We start from the raw sequence: 13,861 nt of genomic DNA, 5'->3' as shown, positions 1-13,861 counted from the left end.
TTCTTCACTCTAGTCTCTAAACCCTTGGAGTCCTTACTCAGACCCCCTGTGTACAGAAGTAGAGCTATTTCCTCCTGAATTCTGGGTGGAAGCTTAGAGCCATTTGCCACATTAGCCTTTGGGGGCCTCTGTGGAGCTCCCAAGAGCACAGTTTGAAGTCATTGCAAAGTCCCTTCAGCCCTAAAATTTAGTTAACTCCATAGCAATTACTGAAGTTGGCATTCTTGAAAGTTTCAAATAGTTGACTTATTGCCAAGTTAAAGTCTCTTCTTAGGCACCATTTCTCCAGTATCAGTTCAGTCGATCAGTCGTGTCCAATTCTTTGCAAGCCCATGGACTGTAGCATGGTAGGCCTCCTTGTCCATCACCAGCTCCCAGAACTTGCTCAAACTCATGTCCATTGAGTTGGTGATGTCATCCAACCATCTCATCCTCTGTCGTCCCCTTCTCCTCCTGCCTTCAGTCTTTCTGAGCATCAGGGTCTTTTTCAGTGAATCAGTTCTTTGCATCAGGTGGCCAAAGTGTTGGAGTTTCAGCTTCAGCATCAGTTCTTCCAGTGATATTCAGGACTGATTTCCTTGAGGATTGACTGGTTTGATTTCCTTGCTGTCCAAGGGACTCTCAAGAGTTTTCTCCAAAACCACAGTTCAAACGCATCAATTCTTCTGCGCTCAGCTTTCTTCCCAGTCCAACTCTCACATCCATACGTGACTACTGGAAAAACCATAGCTTTGACTAGACGGACCTTTGTTGGCAAAGTTATGTCTCTGCCTTTTAATATGCTGTCTAGATTGGTCATAGCTTTTCTTCCAAGGAGCAGGTGTCTTTTAATTTCATGGCTGCAGTCACCATCTGCAGTGATTTTGGAGCCCCAAAAAATAGTCTGTCACTGTTTCCATTGTTTCCCCATCTTTTTGCCATGAAGTGATGGGACCAGATGCCATGATCTTTTTTTGAATATTGAGTTTTAAGCCAAGTTTTTCACTCCCCTCTTTCACTTTCATCAAGAGACTCTCTAGTTCCTCTTCACTTTCTGCCATAAGGGTGGTGTCATCTTCATATCTCAGGTTACTGATATTTCTCCTGGCAGTCTTGATTCCAGCTCGTGCTTCATCCAGCCTGGCATTTCGCATAATGTACTCTGCATATAACTTAAAAAAGCAAGGTGGCAATATACAGCCTTGACGTACTCCTTTCCCTATATTGGGAACCAGTCTGTTGTTCCATGTCCAGTTCTAATTGTTGCTTCTTGACCTGCATACAGATTTCTCAGGAGGCAGGTCAGGTGGTTTGGTATTCCCATTTTTCACAGTTTGTTGTGATTCTCCAGTATATCTTATAATATCTAAACCCTTACTTGCTCTGTTATTCCCCACTAAATATTCTTTTCTTGGCTTTAATCACATATACACAGTCTCTTTTAACGACTGCTCAGCATAGATTCTGACACTTCCAAGAAACTTTTCCAAACCATACCAGTTCATGATAATGGTTTTTTCCACTAACAAGCCTCTGTAATAATCCTTTATGCCATTCATGTGGCACTTAAAAAATTGCCCTAAGTAATTTGAGCTACATAAAGATAATTTGGGCCCCGATTCTGACCTAAAGAACTTTAGTAAAAGAGTAGAGTTGTAGACTAATTATTGAGATGAAAGTAATGAGTGCCTTAGGAAAGGTACAGCTACAGTTCTGTGGAAAGTTAAAGAAGATAATTTGATGATAATTTAATGAAATGAAAAGATATTCTTGGAAGAAAAGCTGTGATACACCTAGACAGCATATTAAAAAGCAGAGACATCTCTTTGCTGATAAAGATCCATCTAGTCAAAGCTATGGTTTTTCCAGTAGTCATGTACAGATATGAGAGCTGGACCATGAAGAAGGTTGAATGTCAAAGAATTTTGAACTGTGGTGTTGGAAAAGACCTTCGAGAGTCCCTTGGACTGCAAGGAGATCAAACCAGTCAGTCCTCGTGGAAATCAACTCTGGATATCCATTGGAAGGACTGATGCAAAAGCTGAAGCTCCAGTACTTTGGCCATGTGATGCGAAGAGGCAGCTCATTGGAAAAGACCCTGATGCTGGTCAAGATTGAAGGCAGGAGGAGAAGGGGACGACAGAGGATGAGATGGTTGGATAGCATCACTTGAGTTTGAGCAAATTCTGGGAGATAGTGAAGGACAGGGAAGCCTGGTGTGCTGCAGTCCCGGAGGTCACAGAGAGTCAGACAGGACTTAGCAACTGAACAACAGAGAAGATAAAGATACCTTTCCTCTGGGAGAATAGGGCAACGTATTCTAGAGCAGGTGGGTTGGTCCTCGAGGGGGGCGTAGTATCTGAACACACAGAAGTGGACTTAAGGAGCAGCATGAAGCAGGCAGAAGTAGCATGAGGATGGTAGGTTCTTCAATTTGACTGGAGGAAAAGGTCAAGAAGAGAGCTAGTGGGTTATAAAGTTGTGAAAGTAAACCAGAGCTGGGTATAGTTTTGTTAGTTGTTCCCTTGTAATATTTGTATCATGTTTTCCCAATTATGTTATAAACTGTTTAAGGACAAGTAACAAGTCTTTAATTTTTAACCTCTTACAGAGGGGTTATGGGTAGAGGAGAAGAATTTAGTAAAATTTTGTTGACTAATAAAGTAGAAACAGTGGTTTTCCAAATAGGTGAAGGGTGTGACTTCTCGTCACACCCTTCTGTTTACTTAGGCTGTGGCTTCATCAGTGCAAACTATTTTAGATCTTCATAAGATGGTTCCTTCAAGCTAAGAAGTCCTTTTGTCATTTTAAAAAAAATTGGAGGTGGGGTGGGAGTTCTGTGTCCAGTTAACATCGCTCATTTTAATTCTTTCCCAGAAGGACTTGAAAAATGCTCATTTGAGTTGAGGAAAAGAGAATCAATATAAACAAACATTACTTTTAAAACCTAGCTCTGATTTAAACTTGTTTTATGTTTTGATAAATTAGATTTAAAATATATTTTCTTAGGATTTAGATTTTATTTAAGCACAAAAATCTTTGAAAAGACATGAATTTAAAAAAGTATACTCAGAATTGTGTTGGTCTATGTATGGGTAACCTTTTCTTTTTCAAAAATTTTTCTAAAATATTTTTTGTATGATTGAAAAAAAGATTAGACGTTAACCACTCTACTGAGACCCGTTCATATTACTGTGAAGTTCTTGGTCATACTGGTCTCTATGGAAAGAGTATTTTATGTGTACATATAATAAAAGGCTGGGAGATTGAGCATGTGTGCCTTCAGTCTTGTCTTCTCAATGGCATGTGCCGCTCTCTTTCATTTTTGTAAAGCAAGATATTCTTGACAAAATAAATTGGAAGATATATTTAGAATAAAGACTTATGTCACTTAAAAAGAACAAAGTATGGCAACGTTCTTGTGGTAAAGTAATTTATTAGAGATTCTTGTGGTAAAGTAATTCACTAACTTATATTTCACAGTATTTGTTTTGTTTTAAACTTTATGTATCATATACTAGGTGAAAAACCATTTCGCTGTGATGAATGTGGTATGAGATTCATTCAAAAATACCATATGGAAAGGCATAAGAGAACTCATAGTGGAGAAAAACCTTACCAGTGTGAATACTGTTTACAGGTAAGATGTGGTTTGAATTTTTTAAAAAGTTACTTGATTGAGGCATGACTGACATTGAAAGTCTTCTGTCTGGAATTCAGTTATAAAATAATTCTAATGAATTAAATTAGAAAACGTTAGTAACTACTAAAGCTATTTGAAGAATTTCCTGACTGTTGTTGATTCAATTTATAATAGTTGGCTCAGGAAATTAGTTTGGAGTTGCTCATATTATTACACTTATATCTATCTTTATATTAATTGCTTTTTTTCTTTTCTTTTCTTGGTTGACCAAAACACAAAACTAAAACAAAAAACTCCCTTCCGAACTTTGAATTCGACAGTATTTTTCCAGAACAGATCGTGTTTTGAAACATAAACGTATGTGCCATGAAAATCATGATAAAAAACTAAACAGATGTGCCATCAAAGGTGGCCTTCTGACATCCGAGGAAGATTCTGGCTTTTCTACATCACCAAAAGATAACTCACTGCCAAAAAAGAAAAGGCAGAAAACTGAGAAAAAATCATCCGGGATGGACAAAGAGAGTTCTTTGGACAAATCTGACCTAAAGAAGGACAAAAATGATTACTTGCCTCTTTACTCGTCAAGTACGAAAGTGAAAGATGAGTATATGGTGGCAGAGTATGCTGTGGAAATGCCCCATTCCTCAGTTGGGGGATCGCATTTAGAAGATGCATCAGGAGAAATACATCCACCTAAGTTGGTCCTCAAGAAAATTAATAGTAAGAGAAGTCTGAAACAGCCATTGGAGCAGAATCAAACAATTTCACCTTTATCCACATATGAAGAGAGCAAAGTTTCAAAATATGCTTTTGAACTTGTGGACAAACAAGCTTTACTGGACTCAGAAGGCAATGCTGATATTGACCAGGTTGACAATTTGCAAGAGGGGCCCAGTAAACCTGTGCACAGTAGCACTAACTATGATGATGCCATGCAGTTTTTGAAGAAGAAGCGGTATCTTCAGGCAGCGAGTAACAATAGTAGGGAGTATGCGCTGAATGTAGGCACTATAGCTTCTCAGCCGTCTGTAACACAAGCAGCTGTGGCAAGTGTCATTGATGAGAGTACCACAGCATCCATATTAGATTCACAGGCACTGAATGTGGAGATAAAGAGTAATCACGACAAAAATGTTATTCCAGATGAGGTACTACAGACTCTGTTGGATCATTATTCCCATAAAGCTAATGGACAGCATGAGATATCATTCAGTGTTGCGGACACTGAGGTGACTTCTAGCATATCAATAAATTCTTCAGAAGTACCTGAGGTTACCCAGTCGGAGAATGTTGGATCAAGCTCCCAAGCATCCTCATCAGATAAAGCCAACATGTTGCAGGAATACTCAAAGTTTCTGCAGCAGGCTTTGGACAGAACTAGCCAAAATGATGCCTATTTGAATAGCCCGAGCCTTAACTTTGTGACTGATAACCAGACCCTTCCAAATCAGCCAGCATTCTCTTCCATAGACAAGCAAGTCTATGCAGCCATGCCCATCAATAGCTTTCGTTCAGGAATGAATTCTCCACTAAGAACAACTCCGGATAAATCCCACTTTGGACTCATAGTTGGTGATTCACAGCACTCATTTCCCTTTTCAGGTGATGAGACAAACCATGCTTCTGCCACATCAACACAGGACTTTTTGGATCAAGTGACTTCTCAGAAGAAAGCTGAGGCTCAGCCTGTCCACCAAGCTTACCAAATGAGCTCTTTTGAACAACCCTTCCGTGCTCCATATCATGGATCCAGAGCTGGAATAGCTACTCAGTTTAGCACTGCCAATGGACAGGTGAACCTTCGGGGACCAGGGACAAGTGCTGAGTTTCCAGAATTTCCCTTGGTGAATGTAAATGATAATAGAGCTGGGATGACATCCTCACCTGATGCTACAACTGGCCAGACTTTTGGCTAAAAAAAAAAATGTGTAAATAATACTGGCACTTTAGAACAGATTAATCAAGAGTGGGGTTACTCTGTGTAAAATGGAGTGCTGTACAGATTTAAGAGCAATGCGTTAAAACAAGTTAAGCTGATAATGAATAGCAAGATAATCCAATAACTGTGTTTTGTTTGGTTAGTCAGCATTCTTTGAACTGCCTTACATGTTGTCACCTTTACAGAAGCAATGCATTACTTGTTTTAGATCAGAAACTTGCTATTCCACCTACACCAAGTTTAAAAGGAAAAAAAAAAAAGAGACTTTCGCACAATTGTTTCCTAACTGATATCATTGTACATTCTTAGGAGATTAGTAATTGTGTGAAATTTACTCATACTGTTTCTAAGTTTTCAGCATAGTCATGGCACTTCAGCAGGGAATCTGAGTATACTTTACAGACAGAGTGAACTTAAAAGTTTAAATGTCAAGAGATTATGGCTTAAATAAATTAGTGTGTCCTATGAGGGGAAAAAAGAAACCACCTTTTAAAGAATGATATGCCATATACCCTTGATTTTCATTTTGCATTATATCGACTTTTTCTTTTTGAGAAAAGTAATAAAAATCTGATAGTCTAAGACTCCACTATTTAAAAGCCTAATTACTTTAAAAATATGCATACTTTCAAAACTTTTACCAAAATACATAACTGTTGAAGCATTCACTTCTATATGGAAGTATGCATATTGGTGTCAGTTTCTTTGTACAGTTGTACTTAGATATTTTTTATGATTTTTTCATGTGCAAGTATCAAGGTTTTGAAGTTTTAGTAAGAAGATACTCTGTAGATTACATTCCCAAGAACATAATGCTTATACAAAATGTATATTCCACGTTTTAAAGCTTAATTGTATTTTACTTTACATATACACTTCAGTTAACATAGAGCACTTAGAATCTATTTGGTATTTTTGATTTCTCAAAGTAAAAAAAATTTTAGATTTTTAGGTTTGATATGGTTGTGTCATAATCATCTCATAATTGAAAATTTTAATTTTTGACAATAAAAGGAAATTGGGTATCTTTGGAACTGTAAAATCTGGTTTAATCCTTCTCTTTCTAGAATCTTGATAGATTGGATAATTAAACAGTATCCAGAGAAACTAAAGAAATGGGCATTTTAATTGCTTATTTTATCTTGAGTTACTTTTTAATGAACACGGCTCATTACAATTTTACAAACCAAAAGTGTTTACTAATTCTAGTAACTACAGTTTCTTTTTCAGCTAGATGAGTGATCGGAAACCTTTTGTTGCATTTCAAAATCTAAATAAACTACAGACTTTATCCTTATACCACTAATGTTTTTTTAATATTTTGTCTTAATACAGCATGGTACAATAAATAATGCTTTTATATATATACATATATATATATATATATATATATATACTTTTCTAAAGAATGATGGTTTGAGTTACACATTGGACAGTTTTAATTTTTTGGAAAATAACAGTTATATTGATTTTATTATCCTCTTTAATTTGTTCCAACTTTTTTTTGTTTTTATTTTAAATTTCCACCATCTTTGTCACAATGCACACATACTGATAGAGCATCAGTAATCTAAAATTAATACCCCTTGAAGATGCAGCTTTCTTGTTAATTTCCATTTTAGCTTTTATATTGGCCTTATAGACCTTCAGTCTTTGTTTCAGTATAGAATGTTCTACATTTTAAATTATTTTTTATTTTATTTAATGTTATCCCAAGACTGTTCTCATAAAGAAAGGGAACAAAGAAATATCTAACCTTAACATCTTTTACATTTATTTTGAATATATGGTGTTTTATGATAAGAAATATAAATTATGTTTAATGTGGTTTCCTCTATACTTTGGTTATTAAACTTTGCTTGAAACTTTCCCATTTGACAGCTTTCTTTGCTGCCAAATTTTTCAAGAATTTTAGACTTCTTTGAAGTATATATTTAAGTTTTGCCATTATTGACTCTTAAGCATGGTGTGTCTTGCGTTGCACATCACAACCTCAAGAAGTCATCATTCAGGCGAGATGTTAACAATGAAACTGTGCTCTCTGTAGGAATAGGCATTTGTGTTTTTCTCATACTGTTTATTGGGTGATAGTAGGCATTGATGTCCTGAGTTGTTTGTTTTTGTTTTGAGCCTGATCAGAATTTCTGTTCTGTTGAGAACTTGGTACAGAATAAACTGGGGTTTTTGGTTTGTGTTAACATCACCAGCACAGTTTCTAGAATGTGGCTGTACTGCTGAGCAGTAAGCCTTTGAAAGTGGCAGTCAATGCAAGTAGAAAGAAGTTCAGGCGTTGCATTCCTGTGTTCGCCTTATTTCTGTACATCTACATAATGGCAGACTTTTCTACCACATTAGAAGCATATTTTGAGGTAAATGATACTTTGGCATAATTTACTGACTTACCACTTAAAGTATAGTCATTACTCTCTTTACTGTGAAATTTTACATGCCTACCAGAGTTACCGTGTATTAATATTATCATCATATGATAAACATCTCAACAGTTGGGTTTCCCCATTTTGCTTCAGAAAGTTACTTAATTTCTATCTGGGCATTAACAGAGAAAGCAAGTAGCCTTTTGTGCTGCTTTAAATCAGAATATTGAGGATATCCTTTTGCAATTTGGGTTTTGTTTTGTTTTTTAATTTCTCTTGGTGAGCAAATTGTTCTATGAAAACATACTCTTACATCCTTAAACTTGGTGAAATGTGAGCCAAGGTGTGCTTTCTTAGAACCTGTTCTCACATTTGAAGATTGGAAACAGATGACATTAGATGAAGTAATATCTCTTGAACATCTTCTAAAAGCGCGTTTGTTTTTTAACTTACTGTACACATATTTCATTTAGTTCAGAATATTTGAAGTGGCTCTTAAATTTTTTGGATCTACTTGCAGATTTTCTAGTTGATACCACAGAAATCCATCCTCTTAGCTCTGGCTGAGTGAGGACTGCCAGTGGTCGGGTAATTTTCTCGTTCTGAGAGGCAAAAGAGGCCTTGTGCTCAGGGTAGGCTTTCATTTCCACAGGCCAGAGAAGCTTGCAAAGTGCCAGCTAGGTTAGATCTTTTGCCACTTCTTTCATTTTATTAATTTGGGTTTTTAAAGGGCTGTTTAAAAAAAAAAGCCGGGAAACTTAAAAGTAGGCATTACTGTAAAACTATTTCTTAGACTTAGAACATTTTAAACTAGGACTCATTTTTCCACAGTATATTTACTTGAAGCACTATTATAATCGATGAGAAACTTTTTGACTCTGCAATTTAATTTAAACTTTTTCCGTTTCAAATTGCTTTATTTCAGGGAAATAATTTTCCAGTTGTTTTTGCTATATTCTGCAAATAAAAAACGGATGTTTCCTCTTTCACTTAAACTTTAGTAGGAAACAAACTACAGCAGACAAACATTTCTTGTTGTGTTTGTTGCTTTCTTTAATCCAATGGATAAAAAAGTAAAACCCTGTAAACATTATTTTATTTTTTTATGCAATACCATGCTGTAAATATGGTTCATCAAATAAGGATGTACCTATGATTGAATCTTTAATTCTGCACAGTTAGAGTTTATATATAAACGTGTCTTGACAATCAAGGACTTTTATGTGCGTCTTCCTTTATGATGTTTTATTAATGTTATGCATTCCATTTGTTTTGAAGTGAGTACCAATGTGCTAATTTGTATTGTCTGAAAGTATGTAATGTTTTTACAGCTTGTTTTTAAGAATCTGTAAATATGTACAAACAAATCACAGTACTGCTTTATGTTAGAAGGCATATGATGTTGTACTGTATGTAAGCAATAATACATAGCAGTGCTAACTTTACAAGTAGCATCAGGAAAGTTCTAAAAACATTTCAGAGTTATTATCTTTATTTCATGTAATAATGATTATCTTTAATCAGTTTTTATAAGCAAATTCCATTGTTCCTCCTATTGGAACGTAACACTGTTTACACAGCATAATTGAAGTTGCAGGGGAGACAGGCTAAATCTGACTTCATCTGTACTCACTTTCACTAAGCATTGAATGGCCTTACCACTCTTCTGCAAGATGGAGGAAGACTGCAAAACTTAGTGCCCATCACACTGAAGGAAGGGGTGTGGTTTTTTTCCTGCTTCTGTACTGCTACCTAACTTTGTGGTTTGCTTTGGATTTTAATATTTGTTTCTGTTTTAGATTCAAGCCCATAAGTTTTGAGGTGACTTCAGCTCCATTGTGAAATAGTTCTCTTCATATTTCATAGCTACATTTCAACAATGCTGAACTTTCTACTTTGATTTTTAGATACTTATTTTTCAACCTTGGTTTCTCAGCTGATCAGATGAATTTGTTCAACTTCAATACAAAGAAAGACAAACCTATTGTAGTTTGAATTGAGTAGATATTATACTGTACAGAACAGCTAACTATTTGAACACACACACATCACTGCTTTAGAAATAAACTCGCCAATTTATAAATGTATATGACCTACATTTTATAGGAAAATGTTTTTAAATGCTAGTCATTTATATAATGTGCTTTGAAGGATTTGCTAGTCCACTTCTGTCACTTTTTAGTACACTGGTATCTTTTATATGTAATGTATGCTTTTTATTATTGTAGCAGAGCATTTCAGTAGAAAGAATTTTGCAACAAAATGGGGGAAATTTTTCATTGTTGGATTTGAATTATACTGGATTTTATCTGTGTAGTCTTACTTGTCTTTATTTTAATGCTGTCTGGAAGGGAACTTGGTATCCAAATAAAGCAGGTAACCTCATTTTACTTCAAGGGCATACTGTGTAGTGCTGAATTTAATCTGGAAATCTGATGACTTTGAAAAGAAAAACAAGTTTATAAAAATTGTACAGAAGAAATTAAATGTGTAATGGAAATCCTGATGGTGGAGCACGTTGAATTTTCTGATATATAGTGTTATTTTCCTGGGATCCCCTATGCCTTCTTTGTATTTCAACTAATAAAGGAAAAAACCTTGTCACTGAAACTGGTAGGATAATAGGATATTCTGATTATACAGTATTACTTTTCCTATCCCATTTTCTGACCCTTTCTCAATCACTGTAAATTTTATTTTCTATTTTCTCTTGATAATTAAACATGTACATAATATAGACACTGTTGTATAGAACTGAATGAATTTTGAGTTGCTGTGCTTAAATGGGTAAACAGGAATATGGATATTGAGAATTTATAAAATGCCAGAACAAATTTATTGGAGAAAAGGGGGCATCATATATGTCCTGGAAGGTAAAATAGTTGATGTTTCTTCAGCCCTCTGGGAAATCATTGTGAAAGAACTACAAACTCAGTATCTGACACCAGTGGGTCTTTCTTTCCCCACTTCTCCTCCAAACATATGAGCACTAAATTTCAAACTCTACTCAGGTGAAAATTGCTTTGCAATGAAACTTATCACGTTGAAATTTTCACTGTTAAAAGATGTCTGTGATATTTTTAAATACAGACTTTTACATCAGTGGTCAGCAGCTTGGCAACTGAAATTTGGTAAGTCAATATATTTTAAAATACATTTTACCCTCCAAAAATTGTTTTTAAACAATTGGGAGGATTTTTGTTGTTGTTTAAATGTGTTTTTTATTGTCATTGTAAAAATAAAATTTTGCTTGACCCCATATTATGCCATGAATAAATTGCTGAGCCTTCATAATATAGTGAAAGCTTGTTTCATGCATAATCATGGAACAGAGAAATGTTCTTTAAACTGACCTATTCATTAAGAGGTTTAATGAGTTTCAGAGCTTCTTGACATTATTGTCATGTAGTAAACCTTGCCATTTGGAGTTTATAATACCATTTTATGTATTGTGATACTAAAGGAAATTGTTTTTGTTTTATTTTTAATTGAATTATTAGACTAATTTATATTTGCAAATTCTGCATTTAAAATGTGGACACTGGCTGTTTGAAAAATAAAATACAGAATACAGTTTTATGAATAATTTCTTAGCTGAATTTTTCACAATATTCTGATTCAAGTAACTTAGTGATAAATATTTTAAAATTGGTAAGGTTAATATTAAAAAGAGGAAAAGAATGTCTGTATAGAGCGAACAGTTTGGTACACAAATTGGGTAACAAGTAAGAGGGCCTTTACGGTAGCTTTGTGTAGAACGTTATCAGGCAGTTCTAAAATGCAGGAGTCTGGTGTTAATGTTAGTCACCAGTATTTTAGACGAAATAAGTTTAACATAGAGCTAAGAAAAAGAGTGTAAGAATGTATGTTTTTTCTTTATAGATAAGATTCAATTATCATACATGGCTTTTTTTCCCCCCCTGTTTGTGGAAATTTGTTTTCATCCATTTATCTCCTTGCCAGTACTCCCTCCCTGTTTTGTGACCAGTGGGACACATTGTAAGAAAGCTGTCTGAAGCTTGGAGTGCAGCCTGGGTCCTTGGGAGGAATAGAAACTAACTGGCTTTTGCAAAGATTAATCCTAAGACCATGATGAGTTTATTAGCATGGTGCTTTAACCAGTACATAATACCACCGATAATCTACTAAACCTTGTTTAGATCACACTTTTTCTTGAATGATGAGCTATGGTAGGGAGAGGGCCAGTGAGATACATATCAGATATACATGATAGTTCTCCCACCTTCTGAAGATTGCAGGAAAAATTGAAGTCATTTGACTTAATTGTTATTGAATCCTTGAAAATTTATCAGGCACAAAGGAATATGAAGATGTTGATGATCGCGTGTTTGGATAGAAGTTAAAAATTCTTTTCAGAGTGCTGGCAATTTTTCCCCCACTTTGATGAAACTGGTATGGTATTGGAATAAATTATTTTCATTTTATGGATAAAGAATCAATGGAGCAGAAGTTTTAAGTGAACTAAAGGTAAATTTAGAGTCTTGTTATTTTAGTTCTTTTTGTCATTTTAAAATGTCCTTAAAAGGACATTTCTAGTAAAAACATTTTACAGACACACTTATGCAGCTGTATAGCCATGTGAATAAGAGCTGGAATGTGAAATGTGATACTGTAAATGAGTGACATTTTCAAAGGGGTTTTTCCAAACTACCGGGAAAATTCAAGTTTAGAAATGGACTTGAATTGTGAAACAGAGAACATTTGAGGCTTTGCATATTTATCCATATGAACTTTTAAAGTTGTTGCTTTCTTAATTTTTTCTAGCTTATACCATTCTTAATAAGATTCTGAAGCCATGATGCTTGTGTCAAGGTGATGAAAGGGGCCAAACAATGTATATTATCTGTGATAGTAACTATATTTTGTTGATTTGAATTCTTACTTGTGAGGGTATAGTATTCAGCATTGATCACCTACTTAGTAACAGGCATTGTGCTAGATAGAAATAGGTGGTTGAAGCTACTAGTATCTTTATATGAACATCTGAAAGGTGTCAACTGCAGGATGGTATCAATTTCAGGATGCAGGGTTGTACTTTAGATTATTAAAGCAAATATTCAGTGTTAGGATGTGTTGGGTAATTTATATGTCATTTCTCAATGAATGAGTAAGTAGTAGTCTTATTTTAGGATAGTTTTCTAGAGAGTTTTAGTAAGTTGGTTCCAGAAGATAGAAATATACAGATAAATACAGTGGAAATAAGAAACCATTGTTTAAAATCCTCCCCTAATTAAAATATCTAGGGTTGAATAGGATTATGGATAGGATTCAAACCTGGCCTGTGGAAATGAGACAGTAGGCTTTATTCAGAAGGAACTGACCTATTTCTAAAAAGGAAGATGAATACTCTGTAGGGATTCACCAACCTGAGGATGAAAACGGAGGAGAGAATCACCTCTCTCTTATTGGGGGTTTGGAAATGGATGTTGGAGGATGCTTTCCTGGCAGTAGGCAGGCCAGTGCTTTTAGTCATTCTATCAGTATCAGTCTTTAGAGAATGGTACTAATGTTTCTTAAGTACTCGGAAATAACCCCCAACTGGCCATTACTCCCAGACTATTATTATGATACTCTTCATGTCAGATAATTTCCACTAGCGCCTGATCATTTGCTATCTTCTTTTCCTTAGCCGCTTCCTTCAATGTGTTTGGGTCACTGTAAAATTTATGTTTAAACCTCCAATATGGTAGTTTTCCTGTTTTCTTTGTGGGGACTGCAGCACTATCATGTAACTTTTTTCCATGGCAATAATGAAAGTCGAGTGATTGCTGGAGCACAAAAGTAAATGTTAGGAAGAGGACACAACTGAGTAAATGTGTTCAGAACACCTCAGGACTCCACAGGAGACTTTGGCTGAGAGTTGTCCGAGCAGCTTGTGGAGCTGGCCCTCAGGATCTGGAG

General features: G+C 35.4%; 1 protein-coding gene across 8 annotated transcripts in view; it reads left to right on the top strand.

The window, feature by feature from the left end:
* Positions 1–6,861, top strand: part of ZNF148 (zinc finger protein 148) — a 142,841-nt gene extending 135,980 nt beyond the window's left edge. For all 8 annotated transcript variants that reach the window (XM_070370486.1, XM_070370474.1, XM_070370455.1 and 5 more), the window contains 2 exons: positions 3,501–3,619; positions 3,943–6,861. In XM_070370486.1, coding sequence (XP_070226587.1) covers positions 3,501–3,619; positions 3,943–5,541 — 1,718 coding nt within the window. In that variant the 3' untranslated portion in view covers positions 5,542–6,861. The remainder of the gene's footprint in view (positions 1–3,500; positions 3,620–3,942) is intronic.
* Positions 6,862–13,861: the final 7,000 nt, after the last annotated feature.

Source organism: Bos mutus, chromosome 1 (assembly GCF_027580195.1).
Source record: "Bos mutus isolate GX-2022 chromosome 1, NWIPB_WYAK_1.1, whole genome shotgun sequence".
In the NCBI taxonomy this organism is placed as follows: domain Eukaryota; kingdom Metazoa; phylum Chordata; class Mammalia; order Artiodactyla; family Bovidae; genus Bos; species Bos mutus.
The sequence above is the reverse complement of the archived record's forward strand: the minus strand, read 5'-3'. Positions and strand labels throughout refer to the sequence as shown.